This window comes from Carcharhinus amblyrhynchos, chromosome 5, assembly GCF_965287045.1.
Source record: "Carcharhinus amblyrhynchos chromosome 5, sCarAmb.v2.hapA, whole genome shotgun sequence".
NCBI classification, from domain to species: Eukaryota; Metazoa; Chordata; class Chondrichthyes; order Carcharhiniformes; family Carcharhinidae; genus Carcharhinus; species Carcharhinus amblyrhynchos.
Window position 1 is genome coordinate 124,035,815 of NC_137328.1, and position 20,874 is coordinate 124,056,688.

General features: G+C 48.5%; 1 protein-coding gene across 1 annotated transcript in view; it reads right to left on the reverse strand.

Moving 5' to 3' along the window:
- The window catches only part of tmem8b (transmembrane protein 8B), a 143,559-nt gene that overhangs the window by 43,929 nt on the left and 78,756 nt on the right, over positions 1–20,874 (reverse strand). The window contains exons 4-5 of the mRNA XM_080189520.1: positions 18,451–18,584; positions 6,584–6,852 (exon numbers count right to left, since the gene is read on the reverse strand). Of these exons, the coding sequence (XP_080045646.1) occupies positions 6,584–6,852; positions 18,451–18,584 (403 nt within the window). The remainder of the gene's footprint in view (positions 1–6,583; positions 6,853–18,450; positions 18,585–20,874) is intronic.

The window sequence follows — 20,874 nt, forward strand, 5'->3', positions numbered from 1 at the left end:
GGAAACCCACGCAATCACAGGGAGAATGCGCAAACTCCCACAGACACCGGCTCAAATCCATGTGTCTGCACAGCAAACAGTGATAGTCACTGAGCTGTCGTGTTGCCCAGCATCTGGTCCAGTTTAAGCACACACTAACAACATGAAGCACTAGGCAACTCTTGAACGTCCAAGAGAAGCCCTCGCACAACCTACCGCGTGTATGCCCCTTGTTGGACAGCAAGGCGGACCGAATCACCTGTGGATACAAGATTACCATCTCGGAATCTCCCTACTGTCAACACCCTGGGGGTTACCATTGACCAGAAACTGAACTGGACTCGCCATATAAATATTATGACCACAAGAGCAGGTCAAAGCCTGGGAATCCTGCAATGAGTAACTCACCTCCTGGCTCCTCCAGACCCTGTCCACCATCTACAAGGCACAGGTCAGGAGTCTGATGGAATACTCTCCACTTGTCTGGATGAGTGCAGCTCCGACAACACTCCAGAAGTTCAACACCATGGGACGGCATGGTGGCACAGTGGTTAGCACTGCTGCCTCACAGCGCCAGGGACCCGGGTTCAACTCCTGGCTTGGGTGACTGTGTGGAGTCTGCACATTCTTCCCCTGTCTGCGTGAGTTTCCTCCAGATACTCCAATTTCCTCTATTAAATTAACCCCCTCCTATCTGAAACCACGTACAGGGCTACAAAGAGAAGCTGGGGAGGAAGTGGCACTAGAATCATAGATTCATAGAACCCTACAGTGCAGAAAGAGGCTCCTCGGCCCATCGAGTCTGCACCGAACACAATCCCACCCAGGCCATATCCCCCTATATTATACACCATTAATCTACACATCCCTGGACACTAAGGGGCAATTTCTTAGCAAGGCCCATCAACCTAACCTGCACACCTTTGGATTGTGGGAGGAAACCGGAGCACCCGGAGGAAACCCACGCAGGCACGAGGAGAATGTGCAAACTCTACACAGACAGTGACCCGAACCGGGAATCGAACCCAGGACCCTGGAGCTGTGAAGCAGCAGTGCTAACCCACTGTGCTACCGTGCCACCCCACTGTGTGAGTTGCTCCATCTAAGGGTCAGCACAGACACAGCAGGCTGAGTGGCCTCCTTCTACACTGTAACCGTTCTATGATTCTATCAAAAAAAACCTGGTATCAGTAAATATGACCACAAGGTTGTTGCATTTTTGTAAAAACCCATCTGGTTCACTAATGTCCTTTAGGGAAGGAAATCTGAAGTCCTTACCCGGTCTGGCCTACGTGTGATTCCAGAGCCACAGCAATGTGGTTGACTCTGAACTTCCCTCCATGCTCCCATTCAGTTGGAGATTATTCTTGGCCTCTGCACTGGTTCAAGGGAGAACCAGAGTGTGACAGATGCTGTGCCCAGCATTCCCTCTAATACTACCTTTTACTCTCGTTCTATACTTCTAAAACTGTATTCTAACTCTTTTAAACTCAGTAATACCCGAGCCATGACTGTAACACTACATTCTGCACTCTCTCCTTTCCTTCTCTATGAACAGCATGCTTTGTCTGTATTGCGCGCAAGAAGCAACACTTTTCACTGTATCCTAATACACGTGACAATAATAAATCAGATCAAATCAAATGATGAAGAACCTGCAGATATATTTGCCTCGGCTGCAACATTGATTTAGAAGTAGGTCAGTTTTTCAACCAACTCCAGTAAAAACTAAAAGAATCCTAGAAGTTCTACAGTGCAGAAAGAGGCCATTCAGCCCATTGAGTCTGTACTGCCTCTTCATCAGAGCAACTTTTCAGGCCCAACCCCCCTGATCTATCCTTGGAACTGCACACATTCACCCTGCTAATCCCCTAACCTGCATATCTTTGGACACGAAGGAGCAACTTAGCGCAGCCAATCCACCTAATCTACTCATCTTTGGAGCGTGGGAGGAAACTGGAGCACCTGGAGGAAACCCATGTAGACACGGGGAGAATGTGCAGACTCCACGCAGACAGTGACCCAAGCCGAGAATCGAACCCAGGTCCCTGGCACTGTGAGGCAGCAGTGCTAACCCACAGTGCCACCGTGCTGCCCACACTGTGGACCCACTTCTGTGGGACTTGAACCCAGGGCTCGAGAGATAGCAACTCTCAGCCCTAGACTACAAGACCTTCTCACCAAAGGCCACACTTCAAGAAGTACTTAATCAGCTGTAAGTTGCGTTAGGCTATGGTGATGAAGGTGCTATATAAATGTACATTTTATCCTCCCTCCGTGTAGCTGCAACGTTCCGTCCTCAGGAACGTCTCCACAATCCGAGAGGCAGAACATGAAAGGAGAGGGAGAGCCAGCAGGAGGAAGAAACAAAAGGCGGTGAGTTTTCAAAGCTCTGCTAGAGGCCTGATGCTCTGTACACTCAGACTAAACAAAACCTGAGCTATTGCACATTGTAATATTCCCCCAGCCCCTCTCCTGGAGGGTTGATTGCAAAAACCGCAAAATAATTCCAAAGTGAACCAGCTGCATGGCCCTCTTGCCTTGAGTGAGGACGTCACACTGAGTGAGTGCTGCACTGTTGGAGGTGCCATCCTTTCAGCTGAACCATTAACCATGACCCTCTGCACTTAAGTGAAAATAAAGCTACCACTTGGAAAAAGAGCAGGAGAATTCTCCCTGTATGTTGCTCTATGTTTATCCCTCAATCAACATCACTGAAAGACAGGAACAGCCATTTGGAGCAGGAATAGGCCATTAAGTGGAGATGGCGGCAGTGCAGTAATGTCACTAGACTAATGATTCAGGTGGCAGTGGGTTCAAATCCCACCACGGTTAAATTCAACTAATAAAATCTGGAATTGAAAGCTAGTCTCAGCAACAGTGACCATGAAACCATTGTCGATGGTCGGAAAGTCCCCTTCTGGTTCACTGATGCCCTTCAGGGAAGGAAATCCGCCAACCTTACGCGGTCTGGCCTACATGTGACTCCAGAGCCACAGCAATGTGGTTGACTTTTAACCGTCCTCTGAAATGACCAATCAAGACACAACCGTAGTGGGTCGGATCTCAAACAATGATGAGACAGAGTACAGGAATGAGATAGAGAATCTGGTGAACTGGTGCACCAACAATAATCTCTCCCTCAATATCAACAAAACAAAGGAGATTGTCATTGATTTCAGGAAGTGTAAAGGAGAACATGCCCCCTGTCTACATCAAGTAGAAAAGGTCGAGAGTTTCAAGTTTTTAGGTGTCCAGATCACGAACAACCTGGTCCCCCCATGCCGACACTACAGTTAAGAATGCTCACCAATGCCTCACCAAATTTCTCAGAAATTTGACATGTCAGCTACGACTCTCACCAACTTTTACAGATGCACCATAGAAAGCATTCTTTCTGGTTGTATCACAGCTTGGTCTGGGCTCCTGCTCTGCCCAAGACCGCAAGGAACTACAAAAGGTCGTGAATGTAGCCCAATCCATCACACAAACCAGCCTCCCATCCATTGACTCTGTCTACACTTCCTGCTGCCTCGGGAAAGCAGCCGGCATAATTAAGGACCCCCTCACACCCCGGACATTCTCTCTTCCACCTTCTTCCTTCAGGAAAAAGATACAAAAATCTGAGGTCATGTACCGATCGATTCAAGAACAGCTTCTTCCCTGCTGCTGTCAGACTTTTGAATGGACCTACCTTGCATTAAGTTGATCTTTCTCTACACCCTAGCTATGGCTGTAACACTACGTTCTGCACTCTCTCCTTTCCTTCTCTATGAATGGTATGTTTTGCCCGTATAACGTGCTGTATATACTTCTCACTGTATGTTAATACATGTGACAAGAATAAATCAAATCAAATCAAAGGGAAGGAAATCTGCTGTCCTTACCTGGTCTGGCCGAAATGTGACTCCAGACCCAAAGCAATGCGGTTGACTCTCAGCTGCCCTCTGAAATGGGCGAGCGAGACACTCGATTCAAGGGGAATTAGGGAAGAGCAACAAGTGCTGGCCCAACCAGGACACCCGTGTCCCATGAAAGATGGGATGTAGGTAGTCTAAATGAGTGGGTGAGGGTCTGGCAGATGGAGTACAATGTTGGTAAATGTGAGGTCATCTGTTTTGGTAGGAATAACAGTAAAATGGGCTATTATTTAAATGGTAAAAAATTGCAGCATGCTGCTGTGTAGAGGGATCTGGGTGTCCTTGTGCAGGAATCTCAAGGAGTTGGTTTGCAGGTGCAGCAGGGAATTAAGAAGGCAAATGGAAGTTTGTCCTTCATTGCTAGAGGGATGGAGTTTAAAAACAGGAGGTTATGTTGCAGCTGTATAAGGTACTGGTGAGGCCACACCTGGAGTACTGTGTACAGTTTTGGTCTCCTTACTTGAGAAAGGATATACTGGCACTGGAGGGGGTGCAGAGGAGATTCACTAGGTTGATTCTCCTTTTTTTTATTCCAGTAACCGAGGGTTTGACCATGAGCGTGGGATTTCTGGCAGCACTTGCCCCGAGACCAGAAAATTGCCTCATGAGACCAATCGATTTTTAAATGTTCTGCCAAATATTCGGTCCACGATTCCTGTGGCAGGCTGAGTCAGTGCTGACTGAAGACTCGGATGCATTCGCCAAAGGGAATGGATAAATACTCAACCAGGGAGACCCGCAGGTCCTTGGAGAAAGAGGATGGAGAGCGGGACTGGCTGGAAACTCTTCCAGAGAGATGGTAATTGCACATTAGGTCATACGGTGCAGTATGTCTCAAAAGTACAAAGTGGAAATCTCAACCCATCCTCTCCACGCACTTCACACAGGCAGAGAGAGCAGAAACTAAACACACTGAGTCACCGTGGTATCTGTGGGTCCCCTTTAATGATGGCCTGTCAGCTTCTCTGCCTGAAGGGTGGTATCATTGTCGAGTGGCTGCCCGAGGTGGAGGTTTAGGCCAGAGATCTGTCAGGGAGGCTGACTTCAGACGCTGACCGACACTACCTAATCTACATCTCACTGAGAGGCCACTCTTACCATCTCAGGGGAAGAAAGATAAAAGTGACGTTGATATAATACCATTCCCCACGGGTAGTCGCAATTTGAGCCAATTCAGCACTTTTCGAAGATTAGTCCTTGCCGTATTGTAGGAAAAATTAGCAGCAAAATTGTGCACAGCAAGATCCCACAAGCATCAACGTGACGATGGCCGGATAATCTGCCTTTGAAACTGAGAAAAGGGTCTGAATTCTCCGGCCGTTTCACATCCCACCGTGCGCTGCCACCGAGAACAGAGAATCTGGCGCCCAGCCAAATCTCTGATGACTGCAGCGGGACTGGAGAATCCCGCCGGCATAAAGAGTCAGAAAATTCCAGCCAAAATATATTAGGGGGGAGTTGCCTAGTTATTACCCCCCACAACCTCCCCCCATCTCCCCCAACCCCCCCAATGATGGAGCAGATCTACCCATCCCATCAAAGGACCACAGCGACTCACATTGCCCACCAGTGCAGCGGTCATGGAAACCATGTCAAAGGTCAACTTTGGCAGGACAGGAAAAATCCCATGGGGGTGGGAAGTGCTGGAAAGTTCCACCATTGTTTCTGTTGGAGGTTTGCTGGCGTTTGGAATCCCCTTCCCCAGGCAGCAGTGGAGGCTGGAGTCAGTGAATATATCCAAGGCCCAAGTTAAAGAGACTTTTGATCAACAAGCGGGGGGGTGGGGTCAAGGGTTGGGGAAGGACAGACAGGAAAGTGGGCTGTAGGCCACAATCAGACCAGCTATGCTCTTGCTGAGAGGCTTGAGAAGCGGGTCTTTCTTTATTCTTTCATAAGAACATAAGAACTAGGAGCAGGAGTAGGCGATTTAGCCCCTCGAGCCTGCCCCGCCATTCAATAAGATCATGGCTGATCTTTTCGTGGACTCAGCTCCACTTACCCACCCGCTCACATAACCCTTAATTCATTTACTGTTCAAAAATGTATCTATCCTTGTCTTAAAAACATTCAATGAGGCTCAACTGCTTCACTGGGCAGAGAATTCCACAGATTCACAACCCTTTGTGTGAAGACATTCCTCCTCAACTCAGTCCTAAATCTGCTCCCCCTTATTTTGAGGCTATACCCCCTAGTTCTAGTGGAAACAACTTCCCTGCTTCTATCTTATATTCCCTTCATAATCTTATATGTTTCTATCAGATCTCCCCTCATTCTTCTGAACTCCAATGAGTATAGCCCCAGTCTACTCAGTCTCTCCTCATAAGCCAACCCTCTCAACTCTGGAATCAACCTAGTGATAAGGGGCAAACCTTTCAGAACTGAAGTGAGGAGAAATTTCTTCACCCAGAGAGTGGTGAATGTGTGGAATTCACTCCCACACAATGTAGTTGAGGCCAAAACGTCGTATGATTTCAAGAAGAAATTAGATATAGCTCTTGGGGCTAAAGGGATTGAGAGAAATGGGGGAAGGGGGGATCAGGATATTGAATTGGATGATCAGCCATGATTAAAATGAAAGACAGAGCAGGCTAGAAGGGCTGAATGGCCTACTCCTGCTTCTAGTTTCCACATCCTCCGTGCCACCAGGGTTCGAGACTCCCTGCATCAGGACCTTGACCTCTTACCTCTGATGTGAACCCCGACCCGGAAGTTGACGTTGACGTTGCGAACGGTCTTCTCCACCAGGATGTAGTACCACTGCTGCCAGAAGGGGGCCTTGTCTTGCAGCTCGCAGACTCGTCGGTCTCGGCAGTTGACGCGGGTGGAGTTGTGGAGAGGGGGGGCCTTTGCCCTGAGCTTCAGCAGTACGGGGCAGCCCCTCACCGTCCTGTTACTGTTGCTGCAGTCTGTGAGGCGGACCAGCACCCGGGAGGTGTAACCCGGGATGAAAACCCTGAGGAGGAGAAAAGGGCAGGTTCTGAGGAAGAGGGATCAAAACCAGAGCGGGCAGATCCAACCGTCAGTTTAAAAACACTCCCATCACCCAGATAGAATTATTTCCACATTGGGACAGGAGGAGGCCATTCAGCCCCTTGAACCTGCTCCTCAGTTGGACCATAGTTAATTAATCCTTTCACCTCTCTTGGTTCCATACTCCCTGAAAGTCTCAGGCGGTAAAAATCATCTACCTCAGTGCTGTGCACAGCAAGATCCCACAAAAGAGCAATGAGGCCACGTCCATACAATCATAGAACCATAGACCACAACAGCACAGAAACAGGCCTTTTGGCCCTTCTTGTCTGTGCCAAACCATTTCTCTGCCTTCTGCCACTGACCTGCACCTGGACCATATCCCTCCACACCCCTCTCATCCATGTTTGTAGAGGGGGGGACAACAACGGACAAAGCTCCCGCTCTTCATCTTAAAGAGCCTTTGGACTTCTGAGTTCTGTCTTAGAGAGTGGGCAGGGCCTCGGTTCCTCGCGTGAGCAACAATGGGTGTCACAGTGGGTCAGCACTGCTGCCTCACATCGCCAGGGACCCGGGTTCGATTCCCAGCTTGGATCACTGTCTGTGTGGAGTCTGCGCGTTCTCCCCGTGTCTGTGTGGGTTTCCTCCACACGTTCCGGTTCCCTCTCACATTCGAAGATGTGTAGGTTAAGTGGATTGCCGTGCTAAATTGCCTCTTAGTGTCCCAAGGCGTGCAGATTCAGGGGATTAGTGGAATAAATATGTGGGGTTAAAGTTTATTTGTTACAACTAGGCTTACAATAACATTGCAATGAAGTTACTGTGAAAATTCCCCAGTCGCCACACTCTGGTGCCTGTTCGGGTACACTGAGGAAGGGTTTAGCATGGCCAATCCATCTAACCAGCACGCCTTTAGGACTGTGGGAGAAAACTGGAGCGTCCGAAGGAAACCCACGCAGACATGGGGAGAACATGCAGACTCCACACAGACAGTCACCCAAGCCGGGAATTGAACCCGGGTCCCTGGCGCTGCGAGACAGCAGTGCTAACCGCTGGGATAGGCTATCCATAGGGATAGGATGCTCTGCTGGGGAGTTGGCGCAGCCTCGATGGGCTGAATGGCCTCCTGGTGCACTGTGGGGATTCTATAATTGTATGAAGAGTGCAGCACTGCCTCAGTGTGGATTACATGTGCTAATCACTGCAGGGGAGCTTGAATGCAGGACCTTAGAGTTCCGTGGAAAGCACTACCCACTGGGTCTGGGATGTGGAGATGGGGAGGGCTGGGAGGTGTCGGTCAGTATCCCTGGACGCAGTAACCAGATTCAGCCCCAGCGTCAGCAGCCGTTTTGGGGCAGCGAGTTACAGATTTTCACTGTTCTTTTGTCAGCTTTTTCCTGATGATCCAATGATGCTGGCCCGGCACTGCCTAGCTCTGACTCTGCGAGAACTGAATGTCTTATTGATGTCTTACTCACAAGGAGTTCTCAGTTGCTAGTCTGTTAATCAGCCTGCAAATCCTTCTGCTAATTTACTCCGTGCCTCGGGGCAACGTCGCGAGGATACAACAGTCCTGCATTTGTATATCTCCTCTAACATAGCCAAACCTTCCAGGATGTTTCACTCGAACCAAATGCGACACTGAGCCACAGAGGCCGGGTTGGGTCAGGTGACCACAAACTGCGCCAAAGAGATTGGGTTTTGAGAAATATTTTGAAGGAGGAAAGTGAGGCGGGGAGGTTGCGGGAGAGGACCCCAGAACTGAGGGACCAGACACAGGAGGCATGGCCACCAATATGGGAATGTTAAAGATAACTTTAACTTCAAGTTAACTTTAACCTGGTGTTGCCAGACTTCTTACTGTGTTTACCCCAGTCCAACGCCGACATCTCCACATCAGTGTTAAAGATACCAGAATTGGAGGAGTGCAGAGATAGCTTCAAGTTTCTACGTGTCCTGGTCCCCCCATGCCCACACTATAGTTAAGAAAGCCCCACCAATGCCTCTACTTTCTCAGAAGACTAAGGAAATTTGGAATGTAAGCTGCAATTCTCCCCAACTTTTACAGATGCACCATAGAAAGCATTCTTTCTGGATGTATCACACCTTGGTATGGGCCCCTGTGCTGGAATAGTGTTGGTTGGATGGGCTTTAGATCGGTTACACAGGTCGGTGCAACACTGAGGGCCGAAGGGCCTGTACTGCGCTGTGATGTTCTGTGTTCTGTGCTCTGCCCAAGACTGCAAGGAGCTACAAAATGTAGCCTGACCCATCACACAAACCAGCCTCCCATCCACTGACTCTGTCTCTACACTTCCCGCTGCCTCGGCAAAGCAGTCAGCACAATTAGGGCTTCCCCACACCCCGGACATTCTCACTTCCACCTTCTTCCGTCAGGAAAAAGATACAAAAGTCTGAGGTCACGGACCAATCAACTCAAGAACAGCTTCTTCCCTGCTGCTGTCAGACTTTTGAATGGATTTACCTCGCATTAAGTTGATCTTTCTCTACACGCTAGCTATGACTGTAACACTACATTCTGCACTGCCTCGTTTCCTTCTCTATGAATGGTATGCTTTGTCTGTTTAGCGCACAAGAAACAATGCTTCTCATTGTATGCTAATACATGTGACAATAATAAATCAAACCAAATCAAATCAAAATCTGAAAGGGGGTGAAGGAGATTATGGATATGGAGAAGGATTTGAAGAAAAGGAAGATACTGTGGTGTTGCTATGGGAACCAGTGCAGGTCAGTGAGAACTATGGAGCATGGACAGGTTAGTGTGTGGAAAGACAACAGAAACTGTGCTTTGGATAAACTGAAGCTTATGGAGGGTGGAATGTGGCGGGCCAGCCAGGAATCTTCTGGAATAGTCCAGTCCCAAGCTAACAGTAGAATGGTCTCCACTTGCCTGGATGGGTGCAGCTCCAAAACTCAAGAAGCTCAACACCATCCAGGACAAAGCAGTCCTGCTTGAGCGGCACCACATCCACAAACATCCATTTCCTCCACCGCCAGCGCTCAGTAGCAGCAGTGTGTACCATCTACAAGGTGCACTGCAGCAACTCACCAAGGTTCATAGAAACATGGAAAATAGGTGCAGGAATAGGCCATTCAGCCCTTTGAGCCTGTATCACCATTCAATATGATCATGGCCAATCATACACTTCCAATATTCCACTCCCACTTTCTCTCCATATCCCTTGATCCCTTTAGCCACAAAGGCCACATCCAGCTCCCTCTTGAACATATTTAATGAACTGACCCCAACAGCTTTCTGTGATAGAGAATTCCACAGGTTCACAACTCTCTGAATGAAGGAGTTCTTCCTCATCACAATCCTGAGTGGCTTATCCCTTATTCTCAGACTGTGACCCCTAGTTCTGCACTTCCCAACACCGGGAACATTCTTCCTACACCTGGACTGTTCAATAACTTTCAGGAATTTATATGTTCCTATGAGATCCCTTTTCATTCTTCTAGGTTCCAGTGAGTACAACCTCTGTCGATCAGTAAAGGGGGGGAGGGGGGGCACAGTTTAGATCAGAGTTGAGGAAGAACTTCTTCACTCAAAGGGTGGTGAATCTCTGGAATTATCTGCCCATTGAACTCGTTGAATATATTTAAGTCACGGGTAGATAGGTTCCTGATAGACAGGGGAATTAAGGGTTATGGGGAGAAAGTGGAACTGATCCACTTCAGATCAGCCATGATCTTATTGAATGGCGGGGCAGGCTCGAAGGGCTAGATGGCCTACTCCTGCTCCTATTTCTTATGTTCTTATAATCCAGTCTGTCTTCATATATCAGTCCTGTCATTCCAGGAATCAGTCTGGTGAACTTTCACTGGACTCCCTCAATGGCAAGAATGTCTTTCCTCAGACTAGAAAGGACATATAATACTCAAGGTGTGACCTCACCAAGGCCCTGACTTGGAAATATATCAGTGTGGCTGGGTCAAAATCCTGGAACACCCTCCCCAACAGCACTGTGGGTGTACCTACACCACACGGACTGCAGCGGTTCAAGAAGGCAGTTCACCACCACCTTCTCAAGGGCTGTTAGGGGTGGGTAATCAATGTTGGCTTAACAAGTGAAACCCACAGCCCATAAATGAATTAAACAAAGGAATGAATGAAGATTTCAACAGCAGAATGAGCTGGGACAGAGGGTGGGAGGACATTCATTGGTGATATTGGAACATTCTGTAGAAGTACAATAATTACTGGAAGGTGTGGATCCATCAGTATGTCAAGTTTTAAAGTTTAAAGTGTATTTATTTATTAGTCACAAATAGGTTTACAGTAACAGTGCAATGAAGTGACTGTGAAAATCTCCTAGTCACCGCACTCCGGCGCCTGTTCAGGTACAGCGGATTTAGCACGACCAAAGCACACAACCAGCAGGTAAGGTAAGAGTTAATTAAAAAGCCTCTTCACAAGTTTTTATAATTTTGAGCCTTTTCATAGTTAGAAGAAGGAAATTTTAACAATAACAGAGCTTGCCTGTTTTTGAATAAATGCTCATTTTAATACGCAGAGCAATTTTTTTTCAGATTAAACCACTGACTTGATGAAAAGTACCAGACAGAGCCAGTCTCCAGCTGATAAAAGATTCAGGAATGGCCAACTAACGTGCAGCCAGTGAGGTTGAAGTGTATGGGAGGGCTGTTAACCGCCCCCCCCGGGGAGGACACATCGGCATTGCCCAAAGTGACAATCTGGCCTTTTGTTGATTCATCTCCAGGGGTCTCCTCAGGGCCAGTGATTGGGTTGGCAGCTCAGTGGCGGTGGAGTTGGGGGGAGTTTCACCATTGGGGGTGAGGGGAAACAGCTGGTGAAGGAAGAGCGCTGGGATTCACAGACAGGGATCGACAGGAAGGTGTGGCACAGCCGGAATGTGCTGTGAGACCTGATTGGTTCCGAAAATATCCTCAATTGCTAAATCTCTGCTTAAGTGTCCATACATCATCATAAATATTACTGTCAAATGCACATTTCATTAATGTCAGTAATAGTTCCTGCTGTCTGCGTAATTCCTATCAATGTTAATAAATCCTTTCAACCCCATCACTTTCAGGAGTAACTTTTAAAGAATCAGGGAGAGCCGTTCTTTATCAGGGACACACTTCACCGATGAATGAAATCTGCTGTTGCTCCGACAGTGTCGCTCAGCCCAGTTCCTGCTGCCATCAAATGATAGCAGAATGTGTGTGTGTGAGGGTGTGAGGGGGCGTGTGAGTGTGTGTGAGTGTGTGTGTGAGTATGAGTGTGTGTGTGTGTGAGTGTGCGTGTGTATATGTGTGAGTGTGTGTGTGAGTGTGCGTGTGTATATGAGTGTGTGAGTGTGTGTGTGAGTGTGCGTGTGTATATGAGTGTGTGTGAGTGTGTGTGTGAGTGTGCGTGTGTATATGAGTGTGTGAGTGTGTGTGTGAGTGTGCGTGTGTATATGAGTGTGTGTGTGTGTGCGTGTGTATATGAGTGTGTGTGTGTGTGTGTGTGTGTGAGGGTGTGTGAGTGTGTGTGTGTGTGTGGGTGTGAGGGGGTGTGTGTGTGTGTGAGAGTATGAGTGTGTGTGTGAGTGTGTGTGTGTATATGAGTGTGTGTGAGTGTGTGTGTGAGTGTGCGTGTGTATATGAGTGTGTGTGAGTGTGTGTGTGAGTGTGCGTGTGTATATGAGTGTGTGAGTGTGTGTGTGAGTGTGCGTGTGTATATGAGTGTGTGTGTGTGAGTGTGTGAGTGTGTGTGTGAGGGTGTGTGAGTGTGTGTGTGTGTGTGGGTGTGAGGGGGTGTGTGTGTGTGTGAGAGTATGAGTGTGTGTGTGAGTGTGTGTGTGTATATGAGTGTGTGTGAGTGTGTGTGTGAGTGTGCGTGTGTATATGAGTGTGTGTGTGAGTGTGCGTGTGTATATGAGTGTGTGTGAGTGTGTGTGTGAGTGTGCATGTGTATATGAGTGTGTGTTAGTGTGTGGTGAGTGTGCGTGTGTATATGAGTGTGTGTGAGTGTGTGTGTGAATGTGCGTGTGTATATGAGTGTGTGTGAGTGTGTGTGTGAATGTGCATGTGTATATGAGTGTGTGAGAGTGTATGTGTGTCAGGGTTTGTGAAACCATAAAGTGTAGGAGCATAAGAAGGCCACTCAGCCCATTGAATCTGCTCCACTATTCAGTGAGATCCTGGCTGATCTGATATAATCCTCAACTCCACTTTCCCACCTTACCCCCATAATCCTCGATTCCCTGACTGATTATAAATCTGTCTATCTCAGCCTTGAACACACTTAACGCCCCAGCCTCTACAGCTCTCAATGGGCCAAAAGGCCTCTTTCTGCTCTCGAGGGATTTTATTTCTATTCTAGCGCTCTGCGATAAAGAATTACACCGATTCACTCCTCTCTGAGAGAAGAAATTCCTCCTCATCTCTGTCTAAGATGGGTCACTCCTTGCTCTGAAACTCCGCCTTCTGGTCCCAGACTCTCCCACAAAGGGAAACAATCTCTCAGCATCGACCCTGTCAACCCCCTGAGAATCCGATATGTCTCAATAAGGTCACCTCTCATTCTTCTAAACTCCAATGAGTACAGACCCAACCTACTCAACCTCTCCTCATAAGAAAATCCCTCCCTACCCGGGAACAACCCAGTGAAGCTTCCCTGGGCTGTCTCCAATGCCAGTATATCTTTCCTTAGATAAGGAGACGGAACAGTATTCCAGATGTGGTCTATCTAATGCCTTGGATAGTTTTACCCAAGACTTCCCTATTTTTATATTCCATTCTCTTTGAAATAAAGGCCAACATTCCATTTGCCTTCCCTATTATCAGCTGAATTTGCATATTAGCTTCTTGTGATTGACGCACGAGGATCCCAAATCCCCCTCTGTGCTGCAGCTTTCTGCAGTCTTTCTCCATTTAAATAACATTCAGCTCCTTTACTTTTCCTACCAAATGCATAACTCCACATTTCCCTACATTATATTCCATCTGACAAATTTTTGTCCACTCATTTAACCTGTCTGTATCCCTCTGTAGTCTCTGTGTCATCCTCACTACTTGCCTCCCGCCTACTTGGCAATAGTACATTCACTTCCCTTGTCCAAATCATTAATATATATTGTAAATAACTGCAACCCCAGCACTGACCACTGTGGCACTCCACTAGTTACACGTTGCCATCCTGAAAATACGCCTCTTATCTGTATCTTCTATCAGTTAACCAATCCTCTGTCCATGCTAATATACTACCCCCACCATGGGTTTATATCTTATTAAGTAGCCTTTTGTGTGGTACCTTACCAAACCTGTTTGGAAATCTAAGTACATCACATCTACTGGTTCCCCTTTATCTTTCCTGCTCATTACCACCTCAAAGAATTCTAATCAATTTGTCAGTTCTGATTTCGCCTTCCTGAAGCCAAGCTGACTCTGAGTATATTGCATATATCTAAATACTCTGCTATTACATCCTTCATAATAAACTCTAACATTTTCCCAATGCCAGGTGTTGGGCTAACTGGCCTATGGTTACCTGATTTTGTCTCCCTCCCTTTTTGAATTAAGGGTGTTACATTGGGAGTTTTCCAATGTCTGGGACATCTCTGTGTTTATTCTAAATATAGTAAGAGGTCTCACAACACCAGGTTAAAGTCCAACAGGTTTATTTGATCAAATAAACCTGTTGGACTTTAACCTGGAGTTGTGAAACTTTTTACTGTGTTTACCCCAGCCCAAAGCTGGCATCTCCACATCATGACCACTATCTTATTCTAAATAACAGCAAACTTCAACAGAACCACTTGGAGACCAGCAACAGAACCAGTACAAAAGGTAAAGCCAGGACCACACAGAGACAAAACCAGCACAGCCCCTCAGAACACCATCAATACCAACCGCACCAGGGAAAGTCCCACAATGGGAGCTCTTACCAAATATTAATCATATTAAAGAAGCCTTTTTTTTCCAGTTTACAGCAATCTACTTGGCAATTAAAAAAAAATGCGTATCTGAAGTTCAGCAGCGATGTTTCAGTGACAATGAGCTTTTAAAGCAGTCATTTAAAAACAAGGTCCCATCAAGAATTCACAGCTCAAACACCAGCACCAGGGAGGAGCCCCTGAGACCTCTGTAATGGGCTGGGGGGGGGGCAGATTTTTACATGTTCTGATCGGGGTGCCCTTTAGAGATGGCACCCTGATCTCAGTGAAGCCACGTTTCGGCTGGTGTGTTGAGACCCCACCTCCTTGTGCCACACACCCCCTTGTTTAGAATGTCGTAAGATCTGGAGAGGAACGTGCCAATTCTCTTGCCGGAAACAACACTCTGCCGATTTTTGGTCAGACTCCTCCAGAAGCTTTAAATATTTTCATTTAGTAACCTGATGAAGGGGCAGCGCTCTGAAAGCTGGTGTTACCAAATAAACCTGTTGGACTTTAACCTGGTGTTGTGAGACTTCTTACTGTGCTCACCCCAGTCCAAGCTAGATAGATTCTTCTTTAACTGGGAGGGGGAGGGGGAGGGGGGGGTGAAAGGTTATCAGGGTCGGCAGGAATGTGGGGCTGAGGTTGCAATGAGGTCAGCCATGATCTTATTGAATGGTGGAGCAGGCTTGAGGGCCCGAATGGCCTTCTCCTGCTCCTAATGTGTAAGTTTGTATAAGATCCTGAGGGGGCTGGATAGGGTAGATACCTGGATGATGTTTCCTCTTGTACACCAATTAAAAATAAGAGATCTCTCATTAAGACAGGGATGAGGAGGAATTTCTTGTCTGAGGGTTGTTAGTCTGAGGAATTCTCTTCCTCAGGGGGCAGTGGAGGCTGGCTCATTGAATATGTACAAGGCCGAGTTAGAGGGGTTTTGTTGGACAAGAGAGCCAGACAGGAAATTGGTGTTGGGAGCACAGCCGGATCAGCAGAGGTCATATTGAATGGTGGAACAGTCTCAAAGGGCCGAATGGCCTGCTCCTGCTCCGATATTCCCATCTTCCTATCTTTCCACATCCTCACATCCTCGTTCTAGGTAGGTACTTTCCTATCTATCCTGGCGTCATCAACAAATTTGACAACTATACATTTGGTTCCTTCGCCCAAGTCCTTGCTATAGATTGTAAACAGTTGAGGACCCAGCACTGATCCCTGTGGTACAGGGATAACTATTTACTCTATCGTTCAACTTTACAGCTTACACACCCTGAAATGATCAAATTACTCCATATTCTCCACTTCATCAATTCTCTATCCATGTTACACCCACCCTACACTGTGAGCTCTCAGTCTCTGCAAAAACCTTTGATGTGGCACTTTAGCAAATGCCTTTTGTAAATCCAAGTGCACCACATCTACAGGTTCCCCCTTAACTACACGGCTTGCTAATTCCTCAAAGATCCCTACCGAATTAGTCAAACACAATTCCCCTTCTTTGCTGACTCTATCTGCTTGCAGCTTTGCCTGGTAAATCACGCCACACTTTCTTATTTAACCCCTCCCCTCCACACTTCCTAATCCCTAAACCTGGGCCCTCATGCGGGAGGGACATTTTCCCTGTAATGAGGTGGGGGCAGCTGCTGGAACCAGAGGACACTGTCTCAGAATAAGGAGCAGGCCATTTAGAACTGAAATAGGGAGGAATTTCTTCTCTCAAAGGATGGAGAATCTTTGGAACCCAGAGAACTGTGGAAGCTCAGTCATTGAGTGTGTCCAAGGCTGAGAACAATAGATTTCCAGATCATAGAATCTCTGCAGTGCAGAAGGAGGTCATTCGGCCCATCGAGTCTGCACTGACCACAATCCCACCCAGGCCCTATCCCCATAATCCTATGTAGTTTCCCTGACACTAAATGGAAATCCTATCCAGACCTGTTCCCCATAACCCCAATATTTATCCTGCTAATCCCCCAAACCTACACATCTTACGATACTAAGGGATAATTTAGCATGGCCAATCCACTTAATGTACAGATCTCTGAGTGTGGGAGAAAACCGGAGCACCCGGAGAAAACCGGAGAACCGGGATGAAACCCACTCAGACATGGGGAGAATGTGCAAATGGCACACAGTCATCTGAGGCTGGAATTGAACCCTGATCCCTGGCGCTGTGAGGCAGCAGTGCTAACCACTGTGCCATTAAGAAATGATATGGAGATAGTGCGGGACAATGGCTTTTAGATTGCATATTCAGGTGAATGGTAGCAGATTCGAAGGGCTGAATGGTCTCTCCTCCTATTCTCAATGTTCCTCATTGCATTAGAAGCAGCTCAGAGAAGGTTCATTCAACTCTAAGGGCTTATCTTACAACTATGCAGAGTCGCTGAGCAGAAACTGATAGCCAAGTTCCGCACACATGAGGATGGCCTCAACCGGGATCTTGGGTTCCTGTCACACTATCTGTAATCCCCACGACTTGCCTGGGCTTTCAAAATCTCACTAACTGTCCTGGCTGGAGACAATTCACATCTCTAAACTGTGCTTAATCCTCTCTCCACTCACATTGTCTGTACCTGTGAAGAATTGATTACCTGTCAAGACTCGCATTCCAACCATTATCTTGTAAATTGAGTTTGTGTCTATATCTGCCCTGTTTGTGAACTCAACTCTCCACTCACCTGATGAAGGGGCAGCGCTCCGCAAGCTCGTGCTACCAAATAAACCTGTTGGACTTTAACCTGATGTTGTGAGTCTTCTTACTAATGTGGACAGGTTGAGCAGGTTGGGCCTCTACCCACTGGAGTTTAGAAGAATGAGAGGTGATCTTATTGAAACATACAGGATCCAGGGGGAGTTTGACAGGGTAGATACTGGGAGGGTGTTTCCTCCTGTCAGAGAGACTGGAAAATTTAAGAAGAAGGCGTCTCCCTTTGATGACAGAGATGAAGAGAACCTTTTACTCTCAGAGAATTATTGGTCCAAAGATGTGCGGGTTAGGATGATTGGCCAAGCTAAATTGCCCCTGCATGTCAGGGGGACAAGCGAGGGTAAATGCATGGGGTTACGGGGATAGGGCCTGGGAGGTATTGTGTTCACTGCAGACACAATGGGCCGAATGGCCTCCTTCTACACCGTTGGGATTCTTTGATCTGTGGATTTCCCTTCCCCAGGGAGCAGTGGGGAGCTGGGACACCAAATTCATCCAAGATTGAGTTAGTCTTTTGAAAGGTAAGGAAATGAGGGGACTAACAGGAACGTGGGACTGAGACCACACTCGGGTCAGCCACGGTCTTACTGGCTCAATGGGCCAAACGGCCCACTCCTGCTCCGAAGGCCGATATTCCTTGCGCTCCGGGGAATGATACACCTGGATTGATCCCTTTCCACTGCCTGGAATTAGATCACCTCGAATTCTGCTCCTTTGCAGAGAGAGCAGGCCCACTATCACTGAGCTGCTGCTGCATAATGTTTCCCGTTGCACCAGAGTGCTCTTCCCGACTACAGGAATGATGAGCTGTTGGAGGTACGAATAGGGAATTTTATCCATTTCCCATAAACGACTGTCAACAGTAACAGGAAGAGCACATTTCACACAGTTACCCTCCCAACTCCAATGTGTCATTGAGTTGGTAATACTAGACACTCGGCCCTGAGCTCTGACTTACTTGTAGAGTACCGATCTGTTGTGACCTGGCAGTGTCTGGTCTATCACGTAACCAGGATACACCACAGGGATGCCAATCAATCTCTGTACAATCAGTTGGGGTTGGAAGAGGTATTGACATTCCTCGTAGAGGCCCTGGGGACACAAGGGAAAACAAATTAAATCAGATAGCAGACCAGCTGATTTCCCCGTGTGCTGACCTGCACTCAGTACAGTTATGTACCCAAATAGGGAAATAAACCATCCGCAGCTCAGGGTAACCATAACCACAACTTTCCCTTAAACACCTGCAGGATGAAGTGGGGCATGTTGACCAAGGGAACAGGTATACAGCGGTGAACATGGTGACATAAGGCAGCACGGTGGTTAGCACTGCTGCCTCAGACCGCCAGGGACCCGGGTTCGATTCCCGGCTTGGGTGACTGTTCTGAGTTTGTACCCAGGTGCCCCTGTTTCCTCCAAAGGTCATAGAATCCCTACAGTGCAGAAGGAGGCCATTCAGCCCATTGAGTCTGCACCAACCACAATCCCACCAAAGCTCTATCCCTGTAACCCCACATATTTACTCTGCTAATCCTCCTGACACTGAGGGTCAATTTATCATGGCCAATCCACCCAACCCGCGCATCTTTGGAATGTGGGAGGAAACTGGAGCACCCAGAGGAAACCCACGCAGACACTGGGAGAATGTGCAAACTCTACACAGACAGTGGCCCAAGGCCGGAATTGAATCCAGGTCCCTGGTGCTGATCACGGTGTCAACCATTGTGCCACCATGTAGGGTAGGTGGATTAGCCATGCTAAATTGCCCCTTAGTGTCTAAAGATGTATAGGTTAGGGGGATTAGCCAATGGTAAATGTGGGGTTACAGGGATAGAGTGGGGCAGAGGGCCTGGATAACACATTCTGCCAGATAGTCAGTGCAGACTCAATGGGCTGAATGGTCTCCTCCTACATTGTAGGGATTCTATGATAAGAACAGACTGGAGTTCAATATTGAAGGAGGGAAGGTCAGTCAAGCTAATATTGACACTGACCCCCCGACACTGACCCCCCCGACACTGACCCCCCGACACTGACCCCCCGACACTGACCCCCCGACACTGACCCCCCCGACACTGACCCCCCGACACTGACCCCCCCGACACTGACCCCCCCGACACTGACCCCCCCGACACTGACCCCTCCCGACACTGACCCCCCCCGACACTGACCCCCCCGACACTGACCCCCCGACACTGACCCCCCGACACTGACCCCCCCCGACACTGACCCCCCCCGACACTGACCCCCCCGACACTGACCCCCCCGACACTGACCCCCCCCGACACTGACCCCCCGACACTGACCCCCCCGACACTGACCCCTCGACACTGACCCCCCGACACTGCCCCCCCGACACTGACCCCCCGACACTGACCCCTGACACTGACCCCCCGACACTGCCCCCCCGACAGTGTCCCCCGTCACTGACCCTGGCTCTGACCCCGACACTGCCCCCTCAACACTGCCCCCCCCGACACTGCCCCCCCCAACACTGCCCCATGACACTGACCCCCCCGACACTGACCCCCCGACACTGCCCCTGGCTCTGACCCAGCACTGTCCCCTGACACTGCCCCCTGGCACTGTCCACTGACACTTCCACCTGTGTACCCTGGCACTGGTTGGCACTGCCAGGCTGGCAGTGGGGGGGGTGGTGTTGGGTTTGGGGGGGGCAGTGTGCCGTCTGCCCATCTGCATTATTCTGCTCCACATCTTTGCAGGAAAATGAATCAATACAAATGGAGGGCACTCTGACCCTGGAAAGGATGCCAGCCTGGTCTCGATTGGCAGCCTCGGTAATGGAAATCAGCTGATTTTTGGTTCATGGCCCACACCAGGGTTTTGAGTACATTACCCCGGCTGACATTACCGGTGCAGCACTCAGGGAATGCTGCATTGTCAGAGGTGCCGTCTTTCCAACACAGCATTGCCAAGGCCTCATCTGATCGAACCAGTGACGTAGAAGGTTCTCCGGTGCTGACCACGGGAGACCCGCCCCCTCCCCAGTGCCGTGACTCATGTTTATTCCTCAACTAACACGTCTAAATACAGGTGCTCTGATCATCATTGTTTGTGGGATCCTGCTGTGCGGAAATTAAGAAGGGCTCCCTAAAGACTTGTGAACACAAGTGGGCGTCACGGTGGCACAGTGTTTAGCACTGCTGCCTCTCAGCACCGGGGACCCGGGTTCGATTCCCGGTTTGGGCCACTGTCTGTGTGGAGTTTGCATGTTCTCCGTGTGTGGGGTTTCACGTGTGCTGGTCAGATGCATTGACCCGAACAGCAGCTGGACTGTGGTAACTGGGGGGAGTCTCACAGTAACTCCATTCCACTGTTAATGTAAGCCTTACGTCTGACTGATAAATTAACTTTAACTAAA